The 24677-nt window shown below is 57.1% G+C and overlaps 1 protein-coding gene across 4 annotated transcripts; it reads left to right on the forward strand.

Annotated features, from left to right (window-relative positions):
* Positions 1 to 863: 863 nt before the first annotated feature.
* LOC102442628 (bile salt-activated lipase) lies at positions 864 to 20044 on the forward strand. Of its 4 annotated transcripts, XM_023745671.1 has the most exons (12): positions 874 to 944; positions 1735 to 1894; positions 1988 to 2110; positions 2295 to 2492; positions 3009 to 3139; positions 3506 to 3613; positions 3731 to 3833; positions 4907 to 5084; positions 5286 to 5489; positions 6151 to 6348; positions 6851 to 7007; positions 19778 to 20044. In XM_023745671.1, exons 1-12 carry the CDS (start codon positions 879 to 881, stop codon positions 19934 to 19936), a joined length of 1785 nt encoding a protein of 594 aa, XP_023601439.1. In that variant the 5' UTR covers positions 874 to 878; the 3' UTR covers positions 19937 to 20044. The 4 variants fall into 4 exon arrangements, with proteins under 4 accessions (XP_023601438.1, XP_023601439.1, XP_023601437.1 ...); XM_023745670.1 differs by lacking the exons at positions 1988 to 2110; positions 2295 to 2492; positions 3009 to 3139; ... (4 more) ...; positions 6151 to 6348; positions 6851 to 7007 and adding exons at positions 14501 to 14623; positions 14797 to 14994; positions 15812 to 15942; ... (3 more) ...; positions 17553 to 17756; positions 19171 to 19368 and having other exon boundaries at positions 864 to 944; positions 19621 to 20044; XM_023745669.1 differs by lacking the exons at positions 6151 to 6348; positions 6851 to 7007 and adding an exon at positions 19171 to 19368 and having other exon boundaries at positions 19621 to 20044.
* Positions 20045 to 24677: the final 4633 nt, after the last annotated feature.

Raw genomic sequence — 24677 nt, forward strand, 5'->3', positions numbered from 1 at the left:
CAGGGAAGCCACCAGGCTGGGCGGGAGTCCCCTTCCCTCCACACCTGTGCCCACCTGAGCCTCCAGTCCTCCCTCCAGGGCTGCTGGTGCTGAGTGTGAGGGGTGCCCTCCCTGAGGGCAGGACCGCCCTGTGCTGCTCTGGGTCCCCACACCCAGCTCGGACGGCACACCCGTGGGCCCTCGGACCCAGGCTCAGCCACGTGGCTGCCCAGGAGCACACAGCCCTCTCTGTCCGGAGGCGACATGCCCAGTCCCCTGTGAACTCCCTTTGCTGGGCTCCGGAGCTCCAGGCGGGGGCCAGGCCGGGCCTGGAGGGAAGCAGGCCCCCTTCTCTGAGGGTGAGCCCAGGCCCTTGTCAATGAGCCACAATTGCACCCACCAGGGCCCCAACCCTCAGCCCCTGGCCTGGGTCACCTGACTATTTCCAGTTACCAGCCCAGGTGCACTGAGGGCACCAGGCACCCGGGAACAGCAGATCATGGGCAAGGAGGACCATCCCTGCACCCATGCACACGTGTGTGTGTGTGTGTGTGTGTGTGTGTGAGAGAGAGAGAGAGAGAGAGAGAGAGAGAGAGAGAGAGAGAGAGTGAGTGCTCGCGTGCGCATGTATTCTCACACACCTCTGTGACCTTGGCCCTGCCTGAACCCGCCTGGAAAGGGCAGCTATGAATGTGTATGTGTCCATATCTGCATGACCTTGGCCCTGAGCCTGGCTGAAATGGCAGCTATCCTGCCTGGAGGAAGGGATGGAGGAGGAGGAAGGGAAGGGAACCATCCACAGGCAGCTGCCAACCCCGGCTCCCGGATATCTCCCGGATGTCTCCAGCCCCATAAATACCCCTGCTCAGAGGCATGGCCCCAAGACAGGCACACGCACCATGGGGCGCCCGGAGCTGGCTGTCTTTGGGCTCGCCTGCAGCTTGGCAGTAGTGAGCGCCGCAAAGGTAAGCGAGAGCCCAGCGGGCGAGGAAGGGCCGTGTCTGCTCCCCTAACCAGGCCCGGGAACTGAGTCGGGCACCGAGGGTGCGGGGGGGGGGGGCAGGCAGGTGAGGCGCTGGCAGGAGGAGCCCCCAAGAACCCACACCCAGAGGGCACTTTCCTGGCCCTTCCTCTGCTCCTGCATTCGCACGCACACGATGGCGCAGCTCAAATACAGGACGCCCGCAAACTTGAACATCAGAAACCACAAATAAGTAGTTCCGGTACAGGCGTGCTCTCAGGGCACACAGGGTGCACTGACGCCCAACACAAACAAGGCACCGTGTACCCGAAACCCCAGTGTCCCTGGCGTCCTCAGTGCTGATTTGCAGAGTCCGCCTTGGCCACCAGGGCCCTCCGGCTCTTCCTCTGTCCGGGGATGGCCATGTCCCTGGCACAGAAGGGAGCTGGGCCCAGAGCAGTCAGGCGGGTTGCCCATCACAGCCCCCAATGTCGAAACAGGAGTCTGGACCTCAGTCTATCCCGGCCCCTGAGAGGGAGCTACACCCACCTGCTTGCCAGTGGCCAGGGCCCCTCCATGGTGACTCAGGAGCCTCAGGGCACGGACAAGCTCCCTTTCCTCACAGCCCTGCCCAGGGGGTGAGGAGCAGGGCTTCCACATGAACCCACAGCTACAGGCAGGCATTACTAGGGGCACCTCCTTGGAGCTGTGTCAGGGCCCCTAGAGCCTGCTGGGGACACCCCACCCCACTGGCCCACCCAGCCTGCGCCCCCTGAGCCTGGCCCTCTCCCCAGCTGGGTGTGGTGCACACGGAAGGGGGCTTCGTGGAGGGCGTCAACAAGAAGCTCGGCCTCTTCGGCATCGGCGGCCGCTCTGTGGACATCTTCAAGGGCATCCCCTTCGCCGCCCCGCCCAAGGCCCTGGAGAACCCCCAGCCACACCCCGGCTGGCAAGGTGGGAGTCGGTGGGTGGGTGCTGAGCTGTCTCTGTGCCTGGGGTAGCGGGTGGAGCCACCATCCTCACGCCAGCCCCTCTGGTCACCCACAGGGACCCTGAAGGCCAAGGACTTCAAGCAGCAATGCCTGCAAGTCTCTCTCGCCCAGGATGACACCGAGGGCTCGGTGGACTGCCTCTATCTCAACATCTGGGTCCCCCAGGGCCAGAAGGAAGGTACATCCCCCCACCCCATGCCCTCCAGGTCCCCAAACCTGCATGAAGCGCCCAGGCAGCCAGAGGCCCAGCCCTGCCCAGCCCCTTCGCTTGTGGGGGCTCCAGAGCTGCAATTCCCTGAAATAAGCACCCAGAGGGGATGGGGAGGGGCAGCTGGGGTCACCGGGCCTGCTTCCTGCCTCAGTTTCCCAGAACCTGCCTGTCATGATCTGGATCTATGGAGGAGGCTGCTTCTCCGGGTCCGCCGAGGAAAGAAGCTTCTTCAATAACTATCACCACGATGGGGAGGAGATCGCTACGCGAGGCAACGTCATTGTGGTCACCTTCAACTATCGCCTCGGGCCTCTGGGCTTCCTCAGCACTGGGGACGCCAACCTGCCAGGTGTGCTGGGCGCCTTGGGCCAGGGGTGAGGGAGCAGGTGGGGGGCCCTTCAGCACTGCTTTCTCCCAACAACTCCTGACAGCCTCCCAGAAAGACCCAGAATTCTACTGGCAGAGCAGGAAGCTGGGGATGGACAGTGAGACACAGGAGCCCATCCACAGCTGTAGCGAGAGAAGAGGCTGCCAGCCTGCCAGCCAGGGACCCAGGGACCCCAGGGCACAGAGACAGGGACTCAGGGAAAGAGAGAAGATGAGACATTGAGGTGATGACTCGGGGGAAACAGGGCCGTAGTTCAGACAAGAGGGACGGTGTCAGGGAGAGAAATGAGCAGCCTGGCCCTCTTGCTCCCGGTCCTCTACTGAGCCCCCAGCACTTCATTCAACCAGGTTCCTGGGGACCCACCATGCACCATCCTGGGGCTTAACAGGGCTCTCCATATGGAGGATGCTGTCCCTCTACCCCAGTCCCTGATGGGCTCCAACCCTGCCCCTCCCCCGCCCCTCGCCCCCGCCCCAGGTAACTATGGCCTTCGGGACCAGCACATGGCCATCGCGTGGGTGAAGAGGAACATTGCGGCCTTCGGGGGGGACCCCGACAACATCACCATCTTTGGGCAATCAGCCGGAGCTGTCAGTGTCTCTCTGCAGGTCAGGGGACCTGGGAGGGCAAGCCTACCTCCCAGGGTGTTGGGGGAGCTGATGGTGGCTGAGGGGAGCTAAGGTGGGCTGAGGGAGCTGATGGGGGTGGGTACCTCCCAGGGTGTTGGGGGAGCTGACGGAGGTTGAGGGAGCTAAGGGGGGCTGAGGGAGCTGATGGGGGGTGGGGGAGCTGATGGGGGCTGGGTGAGCTAATGGGGGCTGAGGGAGCTCACGGGGGTTGAGGGAGCTGATGGGGGCTGGGAAGCTGATGGGGCTGTGGGGAACAGCTTGAAGCTGACAGTCTAGCTAACCTTCGTGGAGCCCGGGTGGGCAGGAGAGGCAAGGCCGTGGTGACAGGACCTCTGTGTGTCGCAGATCCTCTCTCCCTACAACAAGGGCCTCATCCGGCGAGCCATCAGCCAGAGCGGCGTGGCGCTGGTCCCCTGGGCCATCCAGAAGAACCCTCTCTCCTGGGCCATGCAGGTAAAGGGAGCTGTGGTGGGGGAGGGGCTCGGGTTACGTCCTGTCCACTCCCTGTCCCGGACCCCATCCCGCTCTGCCCCGCCTTGGCCTCACCACCTGTCTCCCCCCAACCCCCAGATCGCCATAGAGGTGGGCTGCCCCCTGGATGATGCCGCCAGGATGGCCAAGTGTCTGAAGGCCACCGACCCCCGGGCCCTGACACTCCCACCAGGCATCGAATGTGAGTGGGGGCTCCACATGGGGGCCGGCCATGCTCCCCAAGAAGTGAGGAAGTGCCGGGTCTGCGGCCTGGCCCGTCACCCGCTCACTGGCGCCTGTAGGCAGCGACATGCCGCCATGGCCCTGATGCCTGTGTGGCCCGACTGGCTGTGCTGAGGGCGCCATCCCGCCGTCTTATCCTCCCTGGGTCCTGACCCCTTTGGGAAGTGGGTGCACATTTGGGCCCACCCCCAACCATGCCACGTACAGTCATTTGCACCCAATTTTAGGGAGTCTCCTCCATGCACTCACTCTCCGCCTCTGAACACCTGCTGTGGCCACTGCCCGCCCAGCTCTGCCCTCTGCTCCCGGACACGGGCCTCTGGGCAAAAACAGCCTCGATTGTCGGCGCCATCGGCCCCATAGGCTGCAACTCTCTTCCAAGGCCAAGTACTGGGGCCCCGTGTGTGTCCCACCCACTGTGCATGAAGCCAGAGTGCCCGGCAGGACGGACCCACGCAACCACCAGGGCCCCAAATGCACACCCACCATCGCCTCAACCCCCGGAGAACTGTGGGGCCTGTGAAGGCCAGCTTGTCCGACGGCCCCAAGCCAGCCGTGCGGTCTCTTCAGGGGCCATCAGGGTTCCGGGGGAGGGCAATGCGGACCTGGCACAGGGCCAGGTTCACAGGCCAGAACAGGCCCTCCCTCACTCCAGCGGCTCCTCAATTGCTCTTGGGCTTCCTCCTCCCGATTCTGGCCGAGCAAGGAAAGAGGGAGACAGGGACGCCCACTCCAGGACGGGACAGGCGCGCCTCGGGCCCAGGGGCTGTCAGCGGGATGGTTTGGCCCAGGGAGCCTGTGGCAGTCTGCACACAGTCCGGGTTGCCACACTGGGGGGTGCTGACATCAGCAGGTGGGGCCAGGGAAGCTGCTCCACACCCGCAGGGCAGCCCAGGACATAGAATTATCCGGCCCCATGTCAGACGACAGGCTGAGGACCCTGGTCTGGATCAGAGGAGGCAGGGGATGCCCCTGAGCCTGGGGTCTGGCAGGGGATTCTGGAAGGTGCAAGGACCCCCGCTCTCCACGCAGCCTCCAGGTTGGGCCTCCTGCCTGTCGTGGATGGAGACTTCATCCCCGACGACCCCATCAATCTTTTCGCTAACGCGGCCGACATCCACTTCATCGCTGGCACCAACAACATGGACGGCCACATCTTTGCCAGCATTGACATGCCGGCCATTGACAATAAAGAGCAGACCGTCACCGGGTGAGTAGGGTGCAGGATCAAGGAGGTGCCTAGGGGTCTCTTGGAGAGGCATCAGCTGAGGGAGGAGGCCGACAGGTGTAGAGGACCATGTGCAGGTCCCTGGGGTGGGGGTGAGGGTGGGGGTGGGGTTGGGTTGGGGGTGCACGTGGCTCCCCTCCCACTGCCCGGGTTGAGGGTCGAGTGCCAGCTTGGTCCCTGCAGGGAGGACTTCTTCAAGCTGATCACCCAGGTCACCATCGCCAAGGGGCCCAGAGGTGCCAATGCCACCTTTGACTTCTACACGGCGCCCTGGGCCCAGGACTCCTCCCAGGAGGCCAAGAAGAAGACGGTGGTGGACTTTGAGACCGACGTCTTCTTCCTGATGCCCACGAAGATGGCCGTGGCCCAGCACAGAGCCAACGCCAAGTGAGGGCCAGGGCAGGGGAGGCCCACCTGGGTCACTCACTTGCCCAGCAAGGCCTCCCCAGTGGGCGGCTCAGGGGGTCAGGAAGGCCTGGGAAAGCCGTGATGGGGTACCAGCGGTGCCTGCACCATCTGCCTTGCCCAGGCCTGACGAAACTGAGAAGGCCCCTCCTCTCCTCCCAGCTCAGGGGCCTTTACAAAACCCTCCTCAGCCCACAGGCCTCCCCTGGCAGCATCCGCTATCTACTCCCCTCCCCCACGCTGAGGGGGACAGAACAGGGATGATGGTCTCTGTTGTGGGTTTGGAGTTTGCCAACATGCAAACCAACTTTGGCCTGTGGCCACCAAGTATTCCTCCAGTGAAAACAAAAAGTAAGTTAGGGATGCTGACAGGAAGGGAGAGATATACCACCCGATGAAGAACATTCATCTGTGGAGAAAAAGAAGATAGGCTTTGGGGAGGGAAGCGTGGATACACCTGACATGGAAGAACCCAAAACCCCTCGGCCTTCCCTTCCCCGGTGCAGGGACCCAGGTCCCTCCTGAGTCTGGGGATTTCCCTGCTCCTCCTGCTCTCCCCATGGCCTCCCTCCAGGGCCCAGCTCTGGGCTGGGCAGCCCCGGCGAGCTCCCTGCCAACCTGGGCCGTGTCCCTCCCTCCTCAGGAGTGCCCGGACCTACACCTACCTGTTCTCCCACCCCTCTCGCATGCCGGTCTACCCCAGCTGGGTGGGCGCCGACCACGCTAATGACCTCCTATACGTGTTTGGGAAGCCCTTCGCCACCCCCCTGATCTACCGGGCCCAAGACAGGACTGTCTCCCGGACCATGATCGCCTACTGGACCAACTTTGCCAGAACTGGGTAAGGCGGGGTGAGGCTGGGCCAGGCCTCCTGCCACCTGGGCCCACATGCCTGTCCCCTCACGTACACTTAACCTCCCTGAGCCTCAGTACCCCCTGTGTGTGAGGATAGGAGGCACTGGAAGGGGCCTGGCCGGTTTGGCTCAGTGGATAGAGCCTGGGCCAGTGTACTGAACAGTCCCAGTTTGATTCCTGTCAAGGGCACGTACCTCATTTGTAGGCCCCAACCCCAGCTCTGGCTGGGCGTGTTGGGGATGTGTCTCTCTCACATCAATGTTGCCCTCTCTCTGTCTCTCCCTCCTTTTCACTCTCCATTGAAATAAATGGATTAATATCTTTAGTTGCAGGTTAAACTAAGGAGGGGAGTACTGGCTGGGCCTCAGTTCACGCACATGCCCAGCCTGTGCCCAGGAGACAGTGAGGCCCTGGTGGTCGGGTCAGCATGGAGATCTCCAGCCTCCTGTGAGCCCTCAGACCCACACGGCCTTTTCTCTCATCTGCAGGGACCCCAACCAGGGCCACATGGCTGTGCCCACCCAATGGGAGCCCTACACCCAGGAAAACGGCAACTACCTGGAGATTAACAAGAAGATGGATGGCCAGTCCATGAAGCAGCACCTGAGGAGCAGCTACCTGCAGTACTGGACCCAGACCTACCAGGCACTGCCCACTGTGACCGGAGACAGAGCAAACCTGGTGCCCTACTCGGACGACTCTGAGGGCACCCCCTGAGCCCCCCACTGGTGACTCTGAGGGGGCTCAGATGTCCGCAGCCATCAGCTTCTAATGTCCTAGCCCCAGAGGCCACAGGTGGGACCCAGGGAGCCCACCTCCCTCCCCAGCTCTTCCTGAATAAAGCCGCTTCTCTCTCTGGCAACCCTCTTTGCCCTCATGGCCTCAGCTGCCCACGTGGTCTCTGCAGGTGTCCTGCTCAGGAAGTGGGGTGCCCCCCTCATTTCAGAGGAGACAAGAGGGTCAGAGAGGCGCCAGTGCTAGTGCTGAGCTCAGGCTGCGGGCCCTGAGTGGGGCCACGGGCCCTGTGGGCAATTGCCTCACTATCAGTGGGCCCAGCCTTGGCCACCACCTCAGGGTGCGGGGAGCGGGCTCTGTTTAAAGGGAATGGCCTGGGAGCGAAACGGATTCGCCTCCAGCTGGATCTCAGGCAGAAACAGTAACGCATCCCGCCGGGCTCAGAGCAGAGGGTACAGGGCTGGGCCTTGGGTGCCCACCGGCAGGGCCAGGGCTGATGCCCGCTGGCTCTGGCAGAGTCCGGAGGGGAGCAGGAGGCAGAGGTCAGACACAGGGCCATTGCCACCTCAGCAAGGTCTGGGACGGGGCACTGCCTGCACTGAGGGCTCCCCCATCCTGACCTCACATGGCCCGGGCGGTGGGCACTGTGGACAGCCCCATAGTAGACAGTTACTGTGAGACATGCTCACCTGTCCGAACTCAAACAGGGACTCGGAGACAGAAGTGCGGTCAAAGTGAGACCTTGAATGAGCTCTGGAGAGCGGGTGTCCGCCCATTGCACAGGCTCACCTGGGTGGGAACACAGCCCATTTATTTGGCCCCTCCTCCGGTTCCTCATTGGCTGCGTGCTATGGGCTCAGCTGTTTCCACTAGGTTCTCCCATTGGGCCATTTAATAAAATTGGGCTGAGGCCTTTGCTAGTTGCCTCCCCCTCCCCCTGTCTAGCTGAGGCTGGTGCCTGGAGGGTCTCCAACATGAGGCCAGCCCACGCCCACAGGGCCTTGGTCTCACATCCTGGTCCTTCCCCCTCCCTTCTCTGTGCCTGGGGAGGTTCAGCCACCACTTCCATCAGGAGCTGGCCATGCTGGCCCATGTCCTACAGTGCCAGGGCTCCGAGAGAGGTCACTTGCCCCAGGCCCTCACAGCGAGGACTCAAGCCCAGGTCTGAGAGCCAAAGCTCACCAGGTCAGCTCAGAGCAGGTGTGAGAGCTCAGAGGGATGGTTCCTGCTGGGGGTGTGTATGGCAGGGGCAGCTACAGGGACTAGCCGGCCACCCTAATGCACAAGGTCCAATGTTTCCCTGGCCAGGCTGTGGGTACAGCAGGCATTGTTGGTGGTGTTTTTGTATCATAAATCAGCAAGTTAGATATGAGATGCCTTAATGAGCCAATTAATTAGGAGTCTTTATTCGCTCGGGCCCAGAGGAAGGTGTTTCTCAAATCTCTGATCCAAGCCATAGAGGAAGTACTTTCTATTTATACCTTTTTGAGCCCTTTTTCTGCAGATTTTACAAAGAGGTCTGTGTGAATCATTTTTGTAGACAGTTTGTAACCTTGGATACATAATGAACCAACACTTGGCATAAGAATATGGGAATTATTATCAGTACTAGTAGCCCTGTGCAGGAAATTCATGCACATCAAAAGGGAGTTAATTGCCCTAACCGGTTTGGCTCAGTGGATAGAGCATCGGCCTGTGAACTCAAGGGTCCCAGGTTTGATTCCGGTCAATAGCATGTACCTTGGTTGCAGGCACATCACCAGTGGGAAATGTGCAGGAGGCAGCTGATCGATGTTTCTCTCTCATCGATGTTTCTAACTCTCTATCCCTCTCCCTTCCTCTCTGTAAAAAATCAATAAAACATATATTTTTAAAATGGGAATTAATTAGCGGAGATATTTTAATATTGCTATTTGCCCTCTTTCTGTAATAGAAGTGTGAGAGATGAAAAGAAATTAGTAAAATGTTTATGAAATAATATATAAATTTATTAATAAACAGTAACAAAAGGATATAACAACCACAAAAACGATATGAAAACAAAAAAAACATGATATAAAAACAACAGTGATGCAAACAATGACTGATAAAGTGATTAAACTTATTCTAATATCTCTCTGTACGCCACATTAAGAGTGAAAACACTTTCAGAGTGCTTGACTAATTTCCCTTGTGATGAAGTCCTTAGAACTTTAACTGTAACGTCACATGCTCTTCAAACTCAAGAGAAAGCAACATATAACTGACCATGTGCGAAAACGGGTTCAGGTAGGAATATGCCTACTCTGTCTAGAGTTTGTCCTTGTGATTTACCAATACAGTGGGGCCTTGACTTACGAGTTTAATTTGTTCCATGGCGGAGCTCGTAACTCAAATTACCCGTATGTCAAATCACTGTGACGTTCGCTGCGCCAACTAGCGGTAGGGTATCTGAAGCTGGCTCGTAACCCGAATTTTAGCTCAAAACTCAATTCAAAGCAAAAAATCGGCCGAGAGACAGCTCGTATCTTGAAAAACTAGTTAGTCGGGACACTCGTAAGTCAAGGCCCCACTGTAGTCATCACAAATGCTGGCATCGAGGGAAACCGTCATCGAATCAATTTAAATGGGAGGCCAGTGTCAGATGAGGACAAATTAATTCTTGAAATCAGAACAACCTCTCTCTCTGCAGATCCTGTTAAACTTCAGCTTCAATAATGTTAGGTCGTAATCTTTTGATAATAAATCTGGTACCATTACAAAGACCCCATTTACTATTGAGATTTCTCAATAGCATGATGACTGCACCCACTTTCAATTTTAATTTTCAATTTTAATTCCCAAAGGAGTAATATGTACTATTAAGAAATTCGGGGAAAAACCAAGATGGCGGCATAGGTTAACTCGGGAGTTTGCGGCCTCGAACAACCACTTCAAAAATACAACTAAAAGACGGAATGGACATCATCCAGAACCACAGGAAGGCTGGCTGAGTGGAAGTTCTACAACTAGGAGGAACCGAGAATCAGAGGAGGCGCAGTGCTGAAGTAAAATACTAAGGTGCGGAGTGCGTGCAGCGAGGGCTGGTGGCTGAGGGCGCAGTTGACTGTTGCAATCCGGAGGGAGCCTCAGACTCTGAGCTCCAGATCCGGGTGATTCTCTAGGGACCCAGACTCAAACGGGAGAAGCGGGACTGTCTGGCTTCGGTCCCTCCGAGGTTTGCAGCGGTTGCTGGGACAGAGAGGCAGAGCCTCTGGGGACGGACTGAGAGCAGCCATAACTGCTCCCTCCTCCGCCCTGTTGATCCTGTGGGACCCGCCCCGCCCAAGCCATGCACAGAGCCATTTGCCGGATAGCCTCAGGCAAAGGCTAAATTAGCACCTCCCTAGAGGACAGAAGTTCTCCCACTGCAAACACAGCTGATTCTCACAGCCAGTTGGCCTGGAGGTCAAGTAGTAATTACCTACAACAATCAAGGCTTGACTACAAGTCTGCTCACAGAGACCACAAGGGGATGCACCAAGAGTGTCTACCTCAGGTAATTGGGACACTTAACACGGAAAGCCACTCTATCGACACAGCGAAGCATAAAAAAATGCCAAGACAAAGAAACAGGCCACAAAGGACAGAACCGGAGGAAAGCAGGCTACTGGATATAGAATTCAAAACCACACTTTTGAGGTCTCTCAAGAGGCTTCTAGAGGCTGTCGATAAACTTGATGAGATGTACAGGAAATCTAATGAGACCCTCGATGCTGTGATAAAGGACCAACTAGAAAGTAAGCGTACACTGACTGAAATAAAGAATATTATACAGACTCCCAACAGCAGACCAGAGGAGCGCAAGAATCAAGTCAAAGATTTGAAATGCGAGGAAGCAAAAAACACCCAACCGGAAAAGCAAAATGAAAAAAGAATCCGAAAGTGTGAAGATAGTGTAAGGAGCCTCTGGGACAGCTACAAGCGTACCAACATCAGAATAATAGGGGTGCCAGAAGATGAGAGAGAGCAAGATATTGAAAACCTATTTGAAGAAATAATGGCAGAAAACTTCCCCTACTTGGTGAAAGAAATAGATTTACAAGTCCAGGAAGCGCAGAGAACCTTAAACAAAAGGAATCCAAAGAGGACCACACCAAGACACATCATAATTAAAATGCCAAGAGCAAAAGACAAAGAGAGAATCTTAAAAGCAGCAAGAGAAAGAAACTCAGTTACCTACAAGGGAATACCCATATGACTGTCAGCTGATTTCTCAACAGAAACTTTGCAAGCCAGAAGGGAGTGGCAATATTCAAAGTGATGAATGCCAAGAACCTACAACCAAGATTACTTTATCCAGCAAAGCTATCATTCAGAATTGAAGGTCAGATAAAGAGCTTCACAGATAAGGAAAAGCTAAAGGAGTTCATCACCACCAAACCAGTATTATATGAAATGCTGAAAGGTATCCTTTAAGAAGAGGAAGAAGAAGAAAAAGGTAAAGATATAAATTATGAACAACAAATACGCATCTATCAACAAGTGAATCTAAGAATCAAGTGAATAAATAATCTGATGAACATTATGAACTGGTGATTATAATAGAATCAGGGACATAGAAAGGGAATGGACTGACTATGCTTGCGGGGGGAAGGGGTGTGGGAAATGCGGGAAGAGACTGGACAAAAATCATGCACCTATGGATGAGGACAGTGGGTGGGGAGTGAGGGCGGAGGGTGGGGTGGGAACTGGGAGGAGGGGAGTTATGGGGGGAAAAAAGAGGAACAAATGTAATCTGAACAATAAAGATTTAATTATTAAAAAATAAAAAAAGAAATTCGATGGGAAAATTTTCCTTTTCAGCATCATCTGTGGAATCAATGGAATCATCACTCAAATATGTGTGAAAATCTCCATCGAGTATATCCAAATTTTCTTCATTTAATTTTTGAACATTCTCATTTTTTGGACAAAGAATTGCATGTTTAGATATATTTTTAATATTATCTATAGCAGTGGTTCTCAACCTTGGCTGTACATTAGAATCACCTGGGAATCTTTTTAAAATCCTGATTTCTGGGCCTCATCCTCTGGAAATTGTTTCTTTGTTATGGGGTGGGGCCACAACATTAGTAACAAAGAAACAGAATTTCTGGGAGCATGAGGCCCAGAAATCAGGATTTTAAAAAGATTCCCAGGTGATTCTAATGTGCAGCGATGGAGCTTCCTTGTCTATGGAGCTTCGTCTGGTTCCTGAGTGAGACACCCTCCCTGAGCCACACGCTGCCTTTCTGCTCTCACACACTCTGCTCAGACCTCTCTCCCTCTGCCTCTGTGTCTCCATTGTCTCTGTCTCTCCCTCTGTCTGTCTCTCTGTCTCACACCTCCCCTCCCTCACCTTCCGTGTCTCTCTCGGCTGTGCCCCAGGTCGTGGTGCATTTCTGAAGCCAGGCCCTTCCTCTTCCTCAGGGAAGCCACCAGGCTGGGCCGGAGCCCCTTTCCCCCCACACCTGTGCCCACCTGAGCCTCCAGTCCTCTCTCCAGGGCTGCTGGTGCTGAGTGTGAGGGGTGCCCTCCTTGAGGGCAGGACCGCCCTGTGCTGCTCTGGGTCCCCACACCCAGCTCGGAATGCACACCAGTGGGCCCTTGGACCCAGGCTCAGTCACCTGACTGCCCAGGAGCACACAGCCCTCCCTGTCCCAGAAGTCACACACCCAGTCCCCTGTGAACTCCCTTTGCTGGGCTCTGGAGCTCAAGGTGGGGGCCAGGCCGGGCCTGGAGGGAAGCAGGACCCCTTCTCTGAGGGTGAACCCAGGTCCTTGTCAATGAGCCACAATGCAGGGCACTTTGCACCCAGCCAAGTCCCTGTAGCCCCTGCCCAGGGCCACCTGACCATTCCCAGTAACCAGCCAGGTGGGCTGAGGGCACCAGCCACCCAGATCAGCAGGTCCTGGGAATGGTGGACCATCCCTGCACTTGTGCACTCATGTGTATGTGTGTGTGTGTGCATGTGTCTGTGGGTGTATGGGTGTGCGCGCACACTTCTGTGAACTTGGCCCAACTTGAGCCCACCTGGAAAGAGCAGCTATGCATGTATGTGTGTGTCTGAGCGTCTGAGTGCCCACACCTGCGTGACCTTGGCCCTGAGCCTGGCTGAAACCACAGCTATCCTGCCTGGAGGAATGGGCAGTGGGAGGAGGAGGGGAAGGGAACCATCCACAGGAAATTGCCAGCCCCGGCTCCCGGATGTCTCCCGGATGTCTCCTGCCCCATAAATACCCCTGCTCAGAGACAGGGGCCTCGAGGCAGGCACACGCACCATGGGTCGCCCAGAGCTGGCTGTCTTAGGCCTCGCCTGCTGCTTGGCAGTAGTGAGCGCCGCAAAGGTAAGCGAGAGTCCAGTGGACGAGGAGGGGCCCCTGTCTGCTCCCCTAACCCGGCCAGAGAACTGGGTCTGGCACCGGTGATGGGGAGGTAGGGAGGTGAAGGGGGGAAGGCAGGTGAGGCGCTGGCAGGAGGAGCCCCTGAGAGCCCACACCCAGCGGGCACTTTTCTGGCCCTTCCTCTGCTCCTGCATTCGCACGCACACGATGGCACAGGCACAGCTCAAATACAGGACGCCCGCGAACTTGAACGTCAGACACCGCGAATAAATTCTGGTACAGGCGCTCTCCAGGGCACACAGGGTGCACTGACGCCAAACACAAACAAAACCCCAGTGTCACTGGCATCCTCAGTGCTGATTTGCAGAGTCCGCCTTGGCCACCACGGCCCTCCGGCTCTGCCTCTGTCCGGGGATGGCCATGGCCCCGGCACAGAAGGGAGCTGGGCCCTGAGCAGGTCAGCAGGTTGCCCATCAGAGCCCCCAGCATCGGAAGAGGAGTGTGGACCTCGGCCTTATTCAACCAGGTGCCCTGCCCCCGCCCCCTGAGAAGGAGCAACACCAACCTGCTTACTGGTGGCCGGGGCCCCTCCAGAGTCACCTAAGAGCCTCGGGGCAGCCACAGGGTCTCTCTCCTAAGGGCCCTGCCATGGGGTGAGGAGCAGGGCTTCCACAGGAACCCACAGCTACAGGTGGGTGAGACTAGGGGCCCCACCTGGAAGCTGTTCTGGAACTCTAGAGCCTGCAGGGGTGGCCCACCCCACTGGCCGCCCAGCCTGCGCCCCCTGAGCCTGGCCCTCTCCCCAGCTGGGTGTGGTGCTCACGGAAGGGGGCTTCGTGGAGGGCGTCAACAAGAAGCTTGGACTCTTCGGCATCGGCGGCCGCTCTGTGGACATCTTCAAGGGCATCCCCTTCGCTGCCCCGCCCAAGTCCTTGGAGAACCCCCAACCGCACCCAGGCTGGCAAGGTGGGAGTGGGTGGGTGGGTGCCGGGCTGGCCCAGTGCCTGGGGTGGCGGGTGGGGCCACAATCCTCACGCCAGCCCTTCTGCCCACCCACAGGGACCCTGAAGGCCAAGGACTTCAAGCAGCAATGCCTGCAAACCACTGACACCATATTAAATACCAAGGGCTCCGAGGACTGCCTCTACCTCAACATCTGGGTCCCCCAGGGCCAGAAGGAAGGTGCATACCCCCACCCTGTGCCCTCCAGGTCCCCGAACCTGCAGAAAGAGGCCCAGCCCTGCCCAGCCCCTTGGCTGTGTGTGGGCTCCAGAGCTGAAATTCCCTGAAACAAGCACCCAGAGGGGATGGGGAGGGGCAGCTGGGGGGTCACCAGGCCTGCTCTCCTCCCTCAGTTTCCCAGAACCTGCCTGTCATGATCTGGATCTTCGGAGGAGGCTTCCTCATGGGGTCTGCCCAAGAAAAAAGCTTCTTCAATAACTATGAGTATGACGGGGAGGAGATTGCCACACGGGGCAACGTCATTGTGGTCACCTTCAACTACCGCCTCGGGCCGCTGGGCTTCCTCAGCACTGGGGACACCAACCTGCCAGGTGTGCTGGCTCCTTGGGCCTGGGTGAGGGAGCAGGTGGGGGTCCCTTCAGCACTGCTTTCTCCCAACAACTCCCAGAGAGACCCAGAATTCTACTGGCAGAGCAGGAAGCTGGGGATGGACAGTGAGACACAGGAGCCCATCGGCAGCTACAGTGAGAGAAGAGGCTGCCAGCCCAGCAGGGACCCAGAGACACTAGGGAGCAGGAACAGGGACCCAGAGACACTAGGGAGCAGGCACAGGGACCCAGAGATACCAGGGAGCAGGGACAGGGACCCAGAGATACCAGGGAGCAGGGACAGGGACCCAGAGATACCAGGGAGCAGGGACAGGGACCCAGAGACACTAGGGAGCAGGGACAGGGACCCAGGAACACCAGGGAGCAGGGACAGGGACCCAGGAACAACAGGGAGCAGGGATAGGAACCCAGGAACACCAGGGAGCAGGCACAGGGACCCAGGAACACCAGGGAGCAGGCACAGGGACCCAGGAACACCAGGGAGCAGGGACAGGGACCCAAGGAGACCAGGGAGCAGGAAAAGGGACCCAGTGAGAGACAGAAGATGAGACACTGAGGTGGTGACTAGGGGGACACAGAGCCATGGGACAGACAAGAGGGACCGTGTCAGGGAGAGAGATGAGCAGCCTGGCCCTCCTGGTCCTGGTCCCCTACCTGAGCCCCACACCCCCTCCAGCACCTCATTCAACCAGTTTCCTAGGGACCCACCCTGCACCATCCTGGGGCTTGACAGGGGCCTCCACATGGAGGACGCTCTCCCCCCACCCCAGTCCCTGATGGGCTCCCCCACCCGCCCCAGGTAACTACGGCCTTCGGGACCAGCACATGGCCATCGCGTGGGTGAAGAGGAACATTGCGGCCTTCGGGGGGGACCCTAACAACATCACCATCTTTGGGGAATCAGCTGGAGGTGCCAGCGTCTCTCTGCAGGTCTGGGGACCCTGGGAGGGAAGGTCCTCCTCCCAGGATGTTGCGGGGGGGACCTGGAGGGTAGGTTATGGGAGCTGGGGGAGCTGACGGGGCCTCGGGGAGCAGATGGGAACTGGGGAAGCTGATGGAGACTGGGGGAGCTGATTGGGGCTGGGGGAGTTGATGCGGGCTGGGGGAGCTAATGGTGGCTAGGGGAGCTGATGGAAACTGGGAGAGCTGACAGGGCCTGGGGAGCTGATGGGGGCTGGGGGAGCTGATGGGGGCTGTGGGGAACAGCATGAAGCTGACAGTCTGGTTGTCCCTGGTGGCGCCCGGGTGAGCTGGAGAGGCAAGGCCATGGTGACAGAACCTCTGTGTGTCGCAGACCCTCTCTCCCTACAACAAGGGCCTCATCGGGCGAGCCATCAGCCAGAGCGGCGTGGCACTGAGCGCCTGGGCCATCCAGAGGAACCCTCTCTCCTGGGCCAAGGAGGTAAAGGGGAGCTGCGGTGGGGGAGAGGGGAGTGTTACCTCCTGTCCATGCCCTGTCCCGGTCCCCATGGCCCCCGGCAATGGCCTCACATACCTGTCTCCCCCCAACCCCCAGATCGCCAAAGAGGTGGGCTGCCCCTTGGACGATACCGCCAGGATAGCCAAGTGTCTGAAGGTCACCGACCCCCGGGCCCTGACGCTGGCCTATAAGATACCCCTGTTGGGCAAGAAGTGTGAGTGGGGGCTCCATATGTGGGGACGGCCATGCTCCCAAAGATGTGAGGAAGTGCTGGGTCTGCGGCCTGGCCCGTCATCTACTCAGTGGCTTCCCTGGGAGCCCAGTGCCGCCAGGGCCCTTGTTGCCTCCGTGGCCTCGAATGGCTGTGCTAGGGCACCATCCCTCCCTCTGAGCCTCCCTGGGTCCTGACCCCTTTGGGAAGCTGGTGCACTTTTCCCCCCAACAACGGACAAAAACAGTCATTTGCACCCAATTTAGGAACCTCAGGCCCAGTGGCTGTCAGCGGGATGGTTTGGCCCCAGGGAGCCTGTGGCAGTCTGCACAGTCTGGGTTGCCACACTTGGGGGTGCTGACATCTAGTGGATGGGGCCAGGGAAGCTGCTCCACACCCGCAGGGCAGCCCAGGCCTTAGAATTATCCAGGCCCCATGTCAGGGGGACAGGCTGAGGAACCTGGTCTGAATCAGAGGAGGCCGGGCTGCCCCCGGGCATGAGGCCTGGCAGGGGGGCTCTGAAAGGTGTGAGGACCCCTGCTCTCCACACAGACCCCTTCCTGTACTCTTTGGGCCCCCTGCCTGTTGTGGACAGAGACTTCATCCCCGACGATCCCATCAATCTTTTTGCCAACGCGGCCGACATCGACTACATCGCTGGCACCAACAACATGGACGGCTACATGTTTGCCAAAATTGACGTGCCGGCCATCAACGTGGACTTGCTGACTGTCACGGGGTAAGTAGGACGCAGTGCCCAGGGCAGTGCCTGGGGGCCTCTTTGGGAGGCATCAGCTAAGCGAGGAGGCCAGCAGGTGTAGGGGGCCATCTGCAGGCCCCTGGCTCGGGGGCGGAGGGTTGCCTCCCACTGGCCGGGGAAAAGGGTCCAGTACCTGCTTGTCCCTGCAGGGAGGACTTCTTCAAGCTGGTCAGTGGGTTCACCATCACCAAGGGACCCAGAGGTGCCAATGCCACCTTTGACTTCTACACGGCGTCCTGGGCTGAGGACTCCTCCCAGGAGGCCAAGAAGAAGACGGTGGTGGACTTGGAGACCGACATCGGCTTCCTGATGCCCACGAAGATGACTGTGGCCCAGCACAGAGCCAATGCCAAGTGAGGGCCAGGGCAGGGGAGCCCATCTGGGTCACACATCTGCCCAGCCAGGCCTCCCTGGGGGGTGGCTCAGGGGGTCAGGGAGGCCCGGGAAAGCCGTGATGGGGTCCCAGCGGTGCCTGCACCATCTGCCTTGTCCAGACCAGACGAGACTGAGAAGGCCCCTCTTCACCTCCCAGCTCAGGGGCCTTTACAAAACCCTCCTCATGTTACAGGGAAGCCCCGGGTGGGCTGGGGTTGCCTGTCCCTGTGTCCAATCACGAAGGCCGGGTTGAACCATATGAGGCATTTATTTAGAAGGCCAGCCCACCAAGAAGACAGGGCGCTTACAACCATTCAAATCCTGTTTTCCAGCAGGTGCAGGGGGCAAGACTCTAAAGGGGAGGGGGCTCGGGTGCTACTTGCAGCCCTGAGGGTCCGCAGACATCAGCTATTGTAGTCATCACCTGATGAGAAGATGCAGATGAGATGATGGGGATGAGATGATGGGGATGAGATGATGGGGATGAGATGATGGGGATGAGAGGATGGGGATGAGATGATGGGGATGAGATGATGGGGATGAGAGGATGGGGATGAGATGATGGGGATGAGATGATGGGGATGAGATGATGGGGATGAGATAATGGGGATGAGAGGATGTTTTCACTCCTGGTGGGTCTGTCTGACCATGCTTATCGGTTCTGCTTGCTGGATTCACAGCTGAGTCACCTCCTTCATTGCTTTGCACAGGCCTTCAAAGGAAACTTAAGAAAACCTTAACCCTCCTCTTCACATAAGTATGTGTGTTCTAAGATTGAAAATAATAGGGTTACTTTCAGATTAATCCAGGTGCTCTATCTATCAGGTTATCAGTCCCCCATTCCCTCAGCCCACAGGCCTCCCCTGCAGTGTCTGCAGCCTCCCCGCAGTTCCCTGGCCGAGGGGGACAGAACACGGGATGTTGGTCTCTCTTGTGGGTTTGGAGTTTACCAACATTCAAAACAACTTTGGCCTGCGGCCACCTGGTAAACCTCCAGTGAAAATAAAAAGTACATTAGGGATGCCGACACGGAAGGGAGAGAAAACGATGCCTAGGAAGTGTAGGATGAACACTTGTAGCAACTACATGAACTTGTGTTCTTCATTGGGTGGGTCAGGTATGTACCCGACGAAGATCACAAATTCATCTGCAGAGAAAAGGAAGGAAGACGCATCCATAGGCTTTGGGGAGGGAAGTGTGGATACACTTGAAATCCCAGAACCACAACCCCTCGGCCTTCCCTTCCCCGGTGCAGGGATCCAGGTCTCTCCTGAGTCTGGGGATTTCCCGACTCCTCCCTGCTCTCCCCATGGCCTCCCTCCAGGGCCCAGCTCTGGGCTGGGGGGCCCAGGTGAGCTCCCTGCCAACCTGGACGTGTCTCTCCCTCCTCAGGAGTGCCCGGACCTACACCTACCTGTACTCCCACCCAGCTCACAATCCATCGTACCCCAGCTGGGTGGGCGCCGACCACGGTGATAATCTTCAGTACGTGTTTGGGAAGCCCTTTGCCACCCCCATGGGCTACCGGGCCCAAGACAGAACTGTCTCCCGGACCATGATCGCCTACTGGACCAACTTTGCCAGAACTGGGTAAGGCAGGTGAGGCTGGGCCAGGCCTCCTGCCACCTGGGCCCACATGCCTGTCCCCTCATGTACACATAACCTCCCTGAGCCTCTGTACCCCCTGTGTGTGAGGATAGAGCTCCTGGTTGAGCACAGAACACATACATGCCCAGCCCGTGCCCAGGAGACAGTGAGGTGCCCTGGTGGTTCGGGTCAGCATGGAGGTCTCCAGCCTCCTGTGAGCCCTCAGACCCCACACGGCCTTTTCCTCATCTGCAGGGACCCCAACCAGGGCCACTCGGCTGTTCCCACCCAATGGGAGCCCTACACCCAGGAAAACGACAACTACCTGGAGATTAACAAGAAGATGGATGACCAGTCCATGAAGCAGCACCTGAGGAGCAGCTACCTGCAGTACTGGACCCAGACCTACCAGGCACTGCCCACTGTGAACGGAGAAGGAGTCGTGCCCGTGCCCCCCTCGGACGACTCTTTGGCCATCCCCGTGCCTCCCTCGGACGATTCTGAGGCCGCCCCTGAGCCCCCCACTGGTGACTCTGAGGGGGCTCAGATGTCCGCAGCCATTGGCTTCTAATGTCCTGGCCCCAGAGGCCACAGGTGGGACCCAGGGAGCCCACCTCCCTCCCTAGCTCTTCCTGAATAAAGCCACTTCTCTCTCTGGCAACCCTCTTTGCCCTCATGACCTCAGCTGCCCGCCTGGTCTCTGCCTGTGTCCGGCTCAGGAAGTGGGGTGCCCTCCTCATTTCAGAGGAGACAAGAGGGTCAGGGAAGGGTCAGCCCTGACAGGGGCCCCGAGCCCCAAGGGCAGTTGCCTCCGGACCAGTGGACCCAGCCTCGGCCAGGACCTCAGGGTGCGGGGAGCGGGCTCTGTTTAATGGGAATGGCCTGGGAGGGAAACAGAATCGCCTCCAGCTGGATCCCAGGAGAGATAGTACCCGGGCTCAGAGCAGAGGGTACAAGGGCTGGGCCTTGAGTGCCCACCGGCAGGGGCCTGTGCTGTTGCCTGCTGGCTCTTGTAGATTCCGGAGGGGAGCAGGAGGCAGAGGTCAGACGCAGGGCCATGGCCACCTCAGCTAGGTCTGGGACGGGGCACCCCCTGCACCGAGCGCTCCCCCATCCTGACCTCACATGACCCGGGCGGTGGGCACTGTGGACACGCCGTTGTAGACAATTACCGTGAGACATGCTCACCTTTCAAGTGAAACCTTGAATGCGCTCTGGAGAGCAGGAGTCTGCCCATTGCACAGGCTCACCTGGGGCGGGAACACAGTCCACTTAATCGGCCCTCCTCCGGTTCCTCATTGGCTGAGTGCTATGGGCTCAGCTGTTTCCTGACTCGGTCCTCCCATTGGGCCCTTTAAAAAAATTGGCTGACGCCTTTTCTAGTTGACTCCCCCTCCCCCTGTCTAGCTGAGGCCGGTGCCTGGAGGGTCTCCACCATGAGGCCAGCCCACACCCACAGGGCCTTGGTCTCACATCTGTGTCCCTCCTGCTCCCTTCTCTGAGCCCTGGGGAGGTTCAGCCACCGCTTCCATCAGGAGCTGGACATGCCGGCCCATGTCCTACAGCGCCAGGGCTCCAAGAGGGCTCACGTGCCTCAGGCCCTCACAGCGAGGACTCAAGCCCAGGTCTGAGACCCAAAGCTACCAGGTCAGCTCAGAGCAGGCGTGAGGGCTCAGAGGAGAGAAGGTTCCTGCTGGGGGTGTGCATGGCAGAGGCAGCTCAGGGCACCAGCCAGCCACCCTGATGCACACGGTCCAGTGTTTCCCTGGCCTGGCGGTGGGAACAGCGGGCAGTGTGGGTGGTGTTCCTCCCCGCCTGCCCTGCCCCATCCTTCCACCTCCCCCACGAGAGGTTCCAAGCGCCCACCTCCCCATGGCAGAACCACAGCACAGCCCTGGACAGCGAGGGCAGCCAGCCAGGGGCTGCGGGCTCTCAGGGCTCCAGCCCGTCTGCCCTTCAGGATCAGGGAGTCTACACTGGTCACAGCCCGAGACGGGGACCTCAGACCTCACAGCCCTGGGTTCCTCTGGGCCAGCGGGGAGGGGGCAGGAATCAGCACGTTTATCCTGCAAACCCGCACTCACCTGGGACTCCTCAGACCAGGTGCGGGCAGGCGAGGGGGGCGGGCCAGCGCCTGGTCCTGGTGAAATGAAGCCTGAAAGAGCGGCAGCCCCTGGGTCCCGGGGCCCAGCTGTCGCCTTAAATGAGCTGCATCACAAATGCTTCCCGGGACACAGCGCCTCCAGAGAGGCCTTCCCAGGACGGGTTCTCGGAGGGTTCCAATCCCGTAAAGGAAGGCCGGGCCCCTGGAGAACAGAATTGAAGTCCCGGACAGAGGCCACTGGCCAGTGCTCCCCGCCTCGCCTCCCCAGTGACGCTGTGATCTGTCTACACTCCCCCACTTAGTGCGGGTGGGTTCCATACTGAACTTGAAATCTCCCAATTCCTCCTGGTGGGCAGCAGACACCACAGCCCAGCCAAACGCCTCCCTCTCCCTCCAAAGGAAGGCAGCCCCGTCCTTGCTCAGGAGCTGGTCCTTGCAACTGTTTTAAAAATCAGAGTAAAATATAAATCACATAAAATACGATAGTTTAAGGATTTATGAGTTCAATTCGGTGATATTAACTGCAGTCGCACTATTATGCAACCATCACCACCATCTAGTTCCAAATCATTGCATCACTCCAAACAGAAACTTTGTGTCCACTGATCAGTATCTCCCCTCTCCCAACTGCTGCTATTGAACTTCCTGTCTCGGTCAATTTGCCTCGTCTTAACATGTTTTCTTTATTATTGATTTTCTTTTTTAGAGAGGGAGGGAGAGAGAGAGAAACATGGATCTCTCCCCTGGGACTCCTCAGACTACGTGCGGGCAGTGCGAGGGGTGTGGTCCAGTGCCTGGTCCTGGGTGAAATTGTTACAGAATTTACCAGGCGACCCGCAGGGGTACCAGGAAAAAAACATTTATTTTCAGATGTTTCACATGTACCTGTATAGGACTCAGGGGACACCGTTTCTCTCCAAATCCTGAGCAAGCCAATATGGAGGAAGCTTTCCCTTTATACACTTTTGGTTTCTTTGTCTCCCAAATATGGGATGGGACTTCCGGACCTTAGGCCGGCTTTGCAAAAAGCCTCATGTGCTGGGCTGAGGGCAGTGAGACCACATCTCAAGGCCTGGCCTGGCGCCAACACTGAGAACTCCATCTGGGGGTTGTGTATTGTTCATGGTTCATGGCCTCTCTAAAACGGGGGTAGTCCTTAGGTAAACAGGTCTTGCAGGACCAGATAATTAAAGAAGGGCCGGTGACTAGACCAGTGATGGCGAACCTTCTGAGCTCGGCATGTCAGCATTTTGAAAAACCCTAACTTAACTCTGGTGCCGTGTCACATATAGAAATTTTTTGATATTTGCAACCATAGTAAAGCAAAGATTTATATTTTTGATATTTATTTTATATATTTAAATGCCATTTAACAAAGAAAAATCAGCACTGATAACTCCATCTGGGGGTTGTGTATTGTTCATGGTTTATGGCCTCTCTAAAATGGGGGTATTACTTAGGTAAACAGGTCTGGCAGGACCAGATAATTAAAGAAGGGCCAGTGACTAGACCAGGGGTGGGCAAACTTTTTGACTCGAGGGCCACAATGGGTTCTTAAACTGGACCGGAGGCCGGAACAAAAGCATGGATGGAGTGTTTGTGTGAACTAATATAAATTCAAAGTAAACATCATTACATAAAAGGGTACGGTCTTTTTTTTTTTTTTTTTAGTTTTATTCATTTCAAACGGGCCGGATCCGGCCCTCGGGCCGTAGTTTGCCCACGGCTGGACTAGACTATAAGCTAACAAGATCGTGCATTAGGTTACTGGCACAGATTCAGATTGCTAGACTCCCAAAAGTGTGTCACTTTCCCCATGAAAATGAAGCCAGTGAAGAGCTGCAGATCCTGATTCCCAGGGCCCAGCTGTCACCTTAAATAAGCTGCATCACAAATCCATCCCAGGACACAGCACTGCCTCAGAGGCCTTCCCTACACAGGGTTCCCGGAGGGTTCCAATCCGGTAAAGGAAGGCCGGGCCCTTGGAGAACAGAATATGAAGTCCGCCCAACAGAGTGCTCCCCGCCTCGCCTTCCCAGTGACAGGCTTTGATCTGTCTACACTCCCCCACTCAGTGCGGGTGGGTTCCGTTCTGAACTTGAAATCTACGAATTCCTCCTGGTGGGCAGCAGAACCACAGGCCCAGCCAAACTCCTCCCTCTTCCGCCAAAGGAAGGCAGCCCCGTCCTGGGTCAGGAGGTGGTCCTGGCCTCTGTTTTTGAAAATTGGGGTAAAATATAAATCACATAAAATACGATAGTTTAAGGATTTATGAGTTCAATTCAGTGATATTAACTGCAGTCACACTATTGTGCAACCATCACCACCTTCTAGTCCCAAATCATTGCGTCACTCCAAACAGAAACTTTGTGTCCACTGATCAGTATCTCCCCTCTCCCAACTGCTGCTATTCAACTTCCTGTCTCAGTCACGTTGCCTAGTCTAAACATTTTTCTTTATTATTGATTTTCTTCTCAGACAAGAAGGGAGAGAGAGAAACGGGGATTTGATAGATACACAGATCAACAGCCTCCTGCACGTCCCCTACTGGGGAGTGAGGCCGGCATGTGCAGTATTGGGAATGCAAAGGGTGACTGGTTGGTGCAAGGGAAGATGGGAAGATGCTCAACCGATGGAACCACACTGGCCGGGCTACTTTCTTTACTTTGAAATTGTGTTGTTGAGAGTATTGCAGATGTCTGCCATTTGCCCTGTCGGCCCCCCTCCACCCAGCTCCCACCCCAGCCCAGCCTCTCCCGAGTCTATTGTCTATGAATATATGCCTAATAGTTCTTGATTAATCTCTTCCCGCCCTCCCTCCACCTTCACTCTGAGATCTGTCCTTCTGCTCCATGCTTCCATGTCTATGGTTCTGTTTTATTCGTCAGTTCATTTGGTTCATTAGATTCCACATGCGTGAGATCATGTGACACTTGTCTTTCTCCCACTGGCTTACTTCACTCAGCATAACAGTCTCCAGGTCGCTCCAGGCTGTCTCAACGGGTCAGAGGTCCTTCCTTTTTACAGCCGCATAGTAATCCATGGTGTGAATGTACCACAGCTTTTTATCCACTCATCTACCGATGGGCACTTGGGCTGTTACCAGATCTTGACTATTGACAATAACGCTGCTATGAACATGGGGGTGCGCACACCCTTTTCTGATTGTGCTTCAGGATTCGTAGGATATTCCCAGAAGTGGATCACT

Source organism: Myotis lucifugus, unplaced genomic scaffold (genome assembly GCF_000147115.1).
Source record: "Myotis lucifugus unplaced genomic scaffold, Myoluc2.0 scaffold_565, whole genome shotgun sequence".
Lineage (NCBI taxonomy): Eukaryota > Metazoa > Chordata > Mammalia > Chiroptera > Vespertilionidae > Myotis > Myotis lucifugus.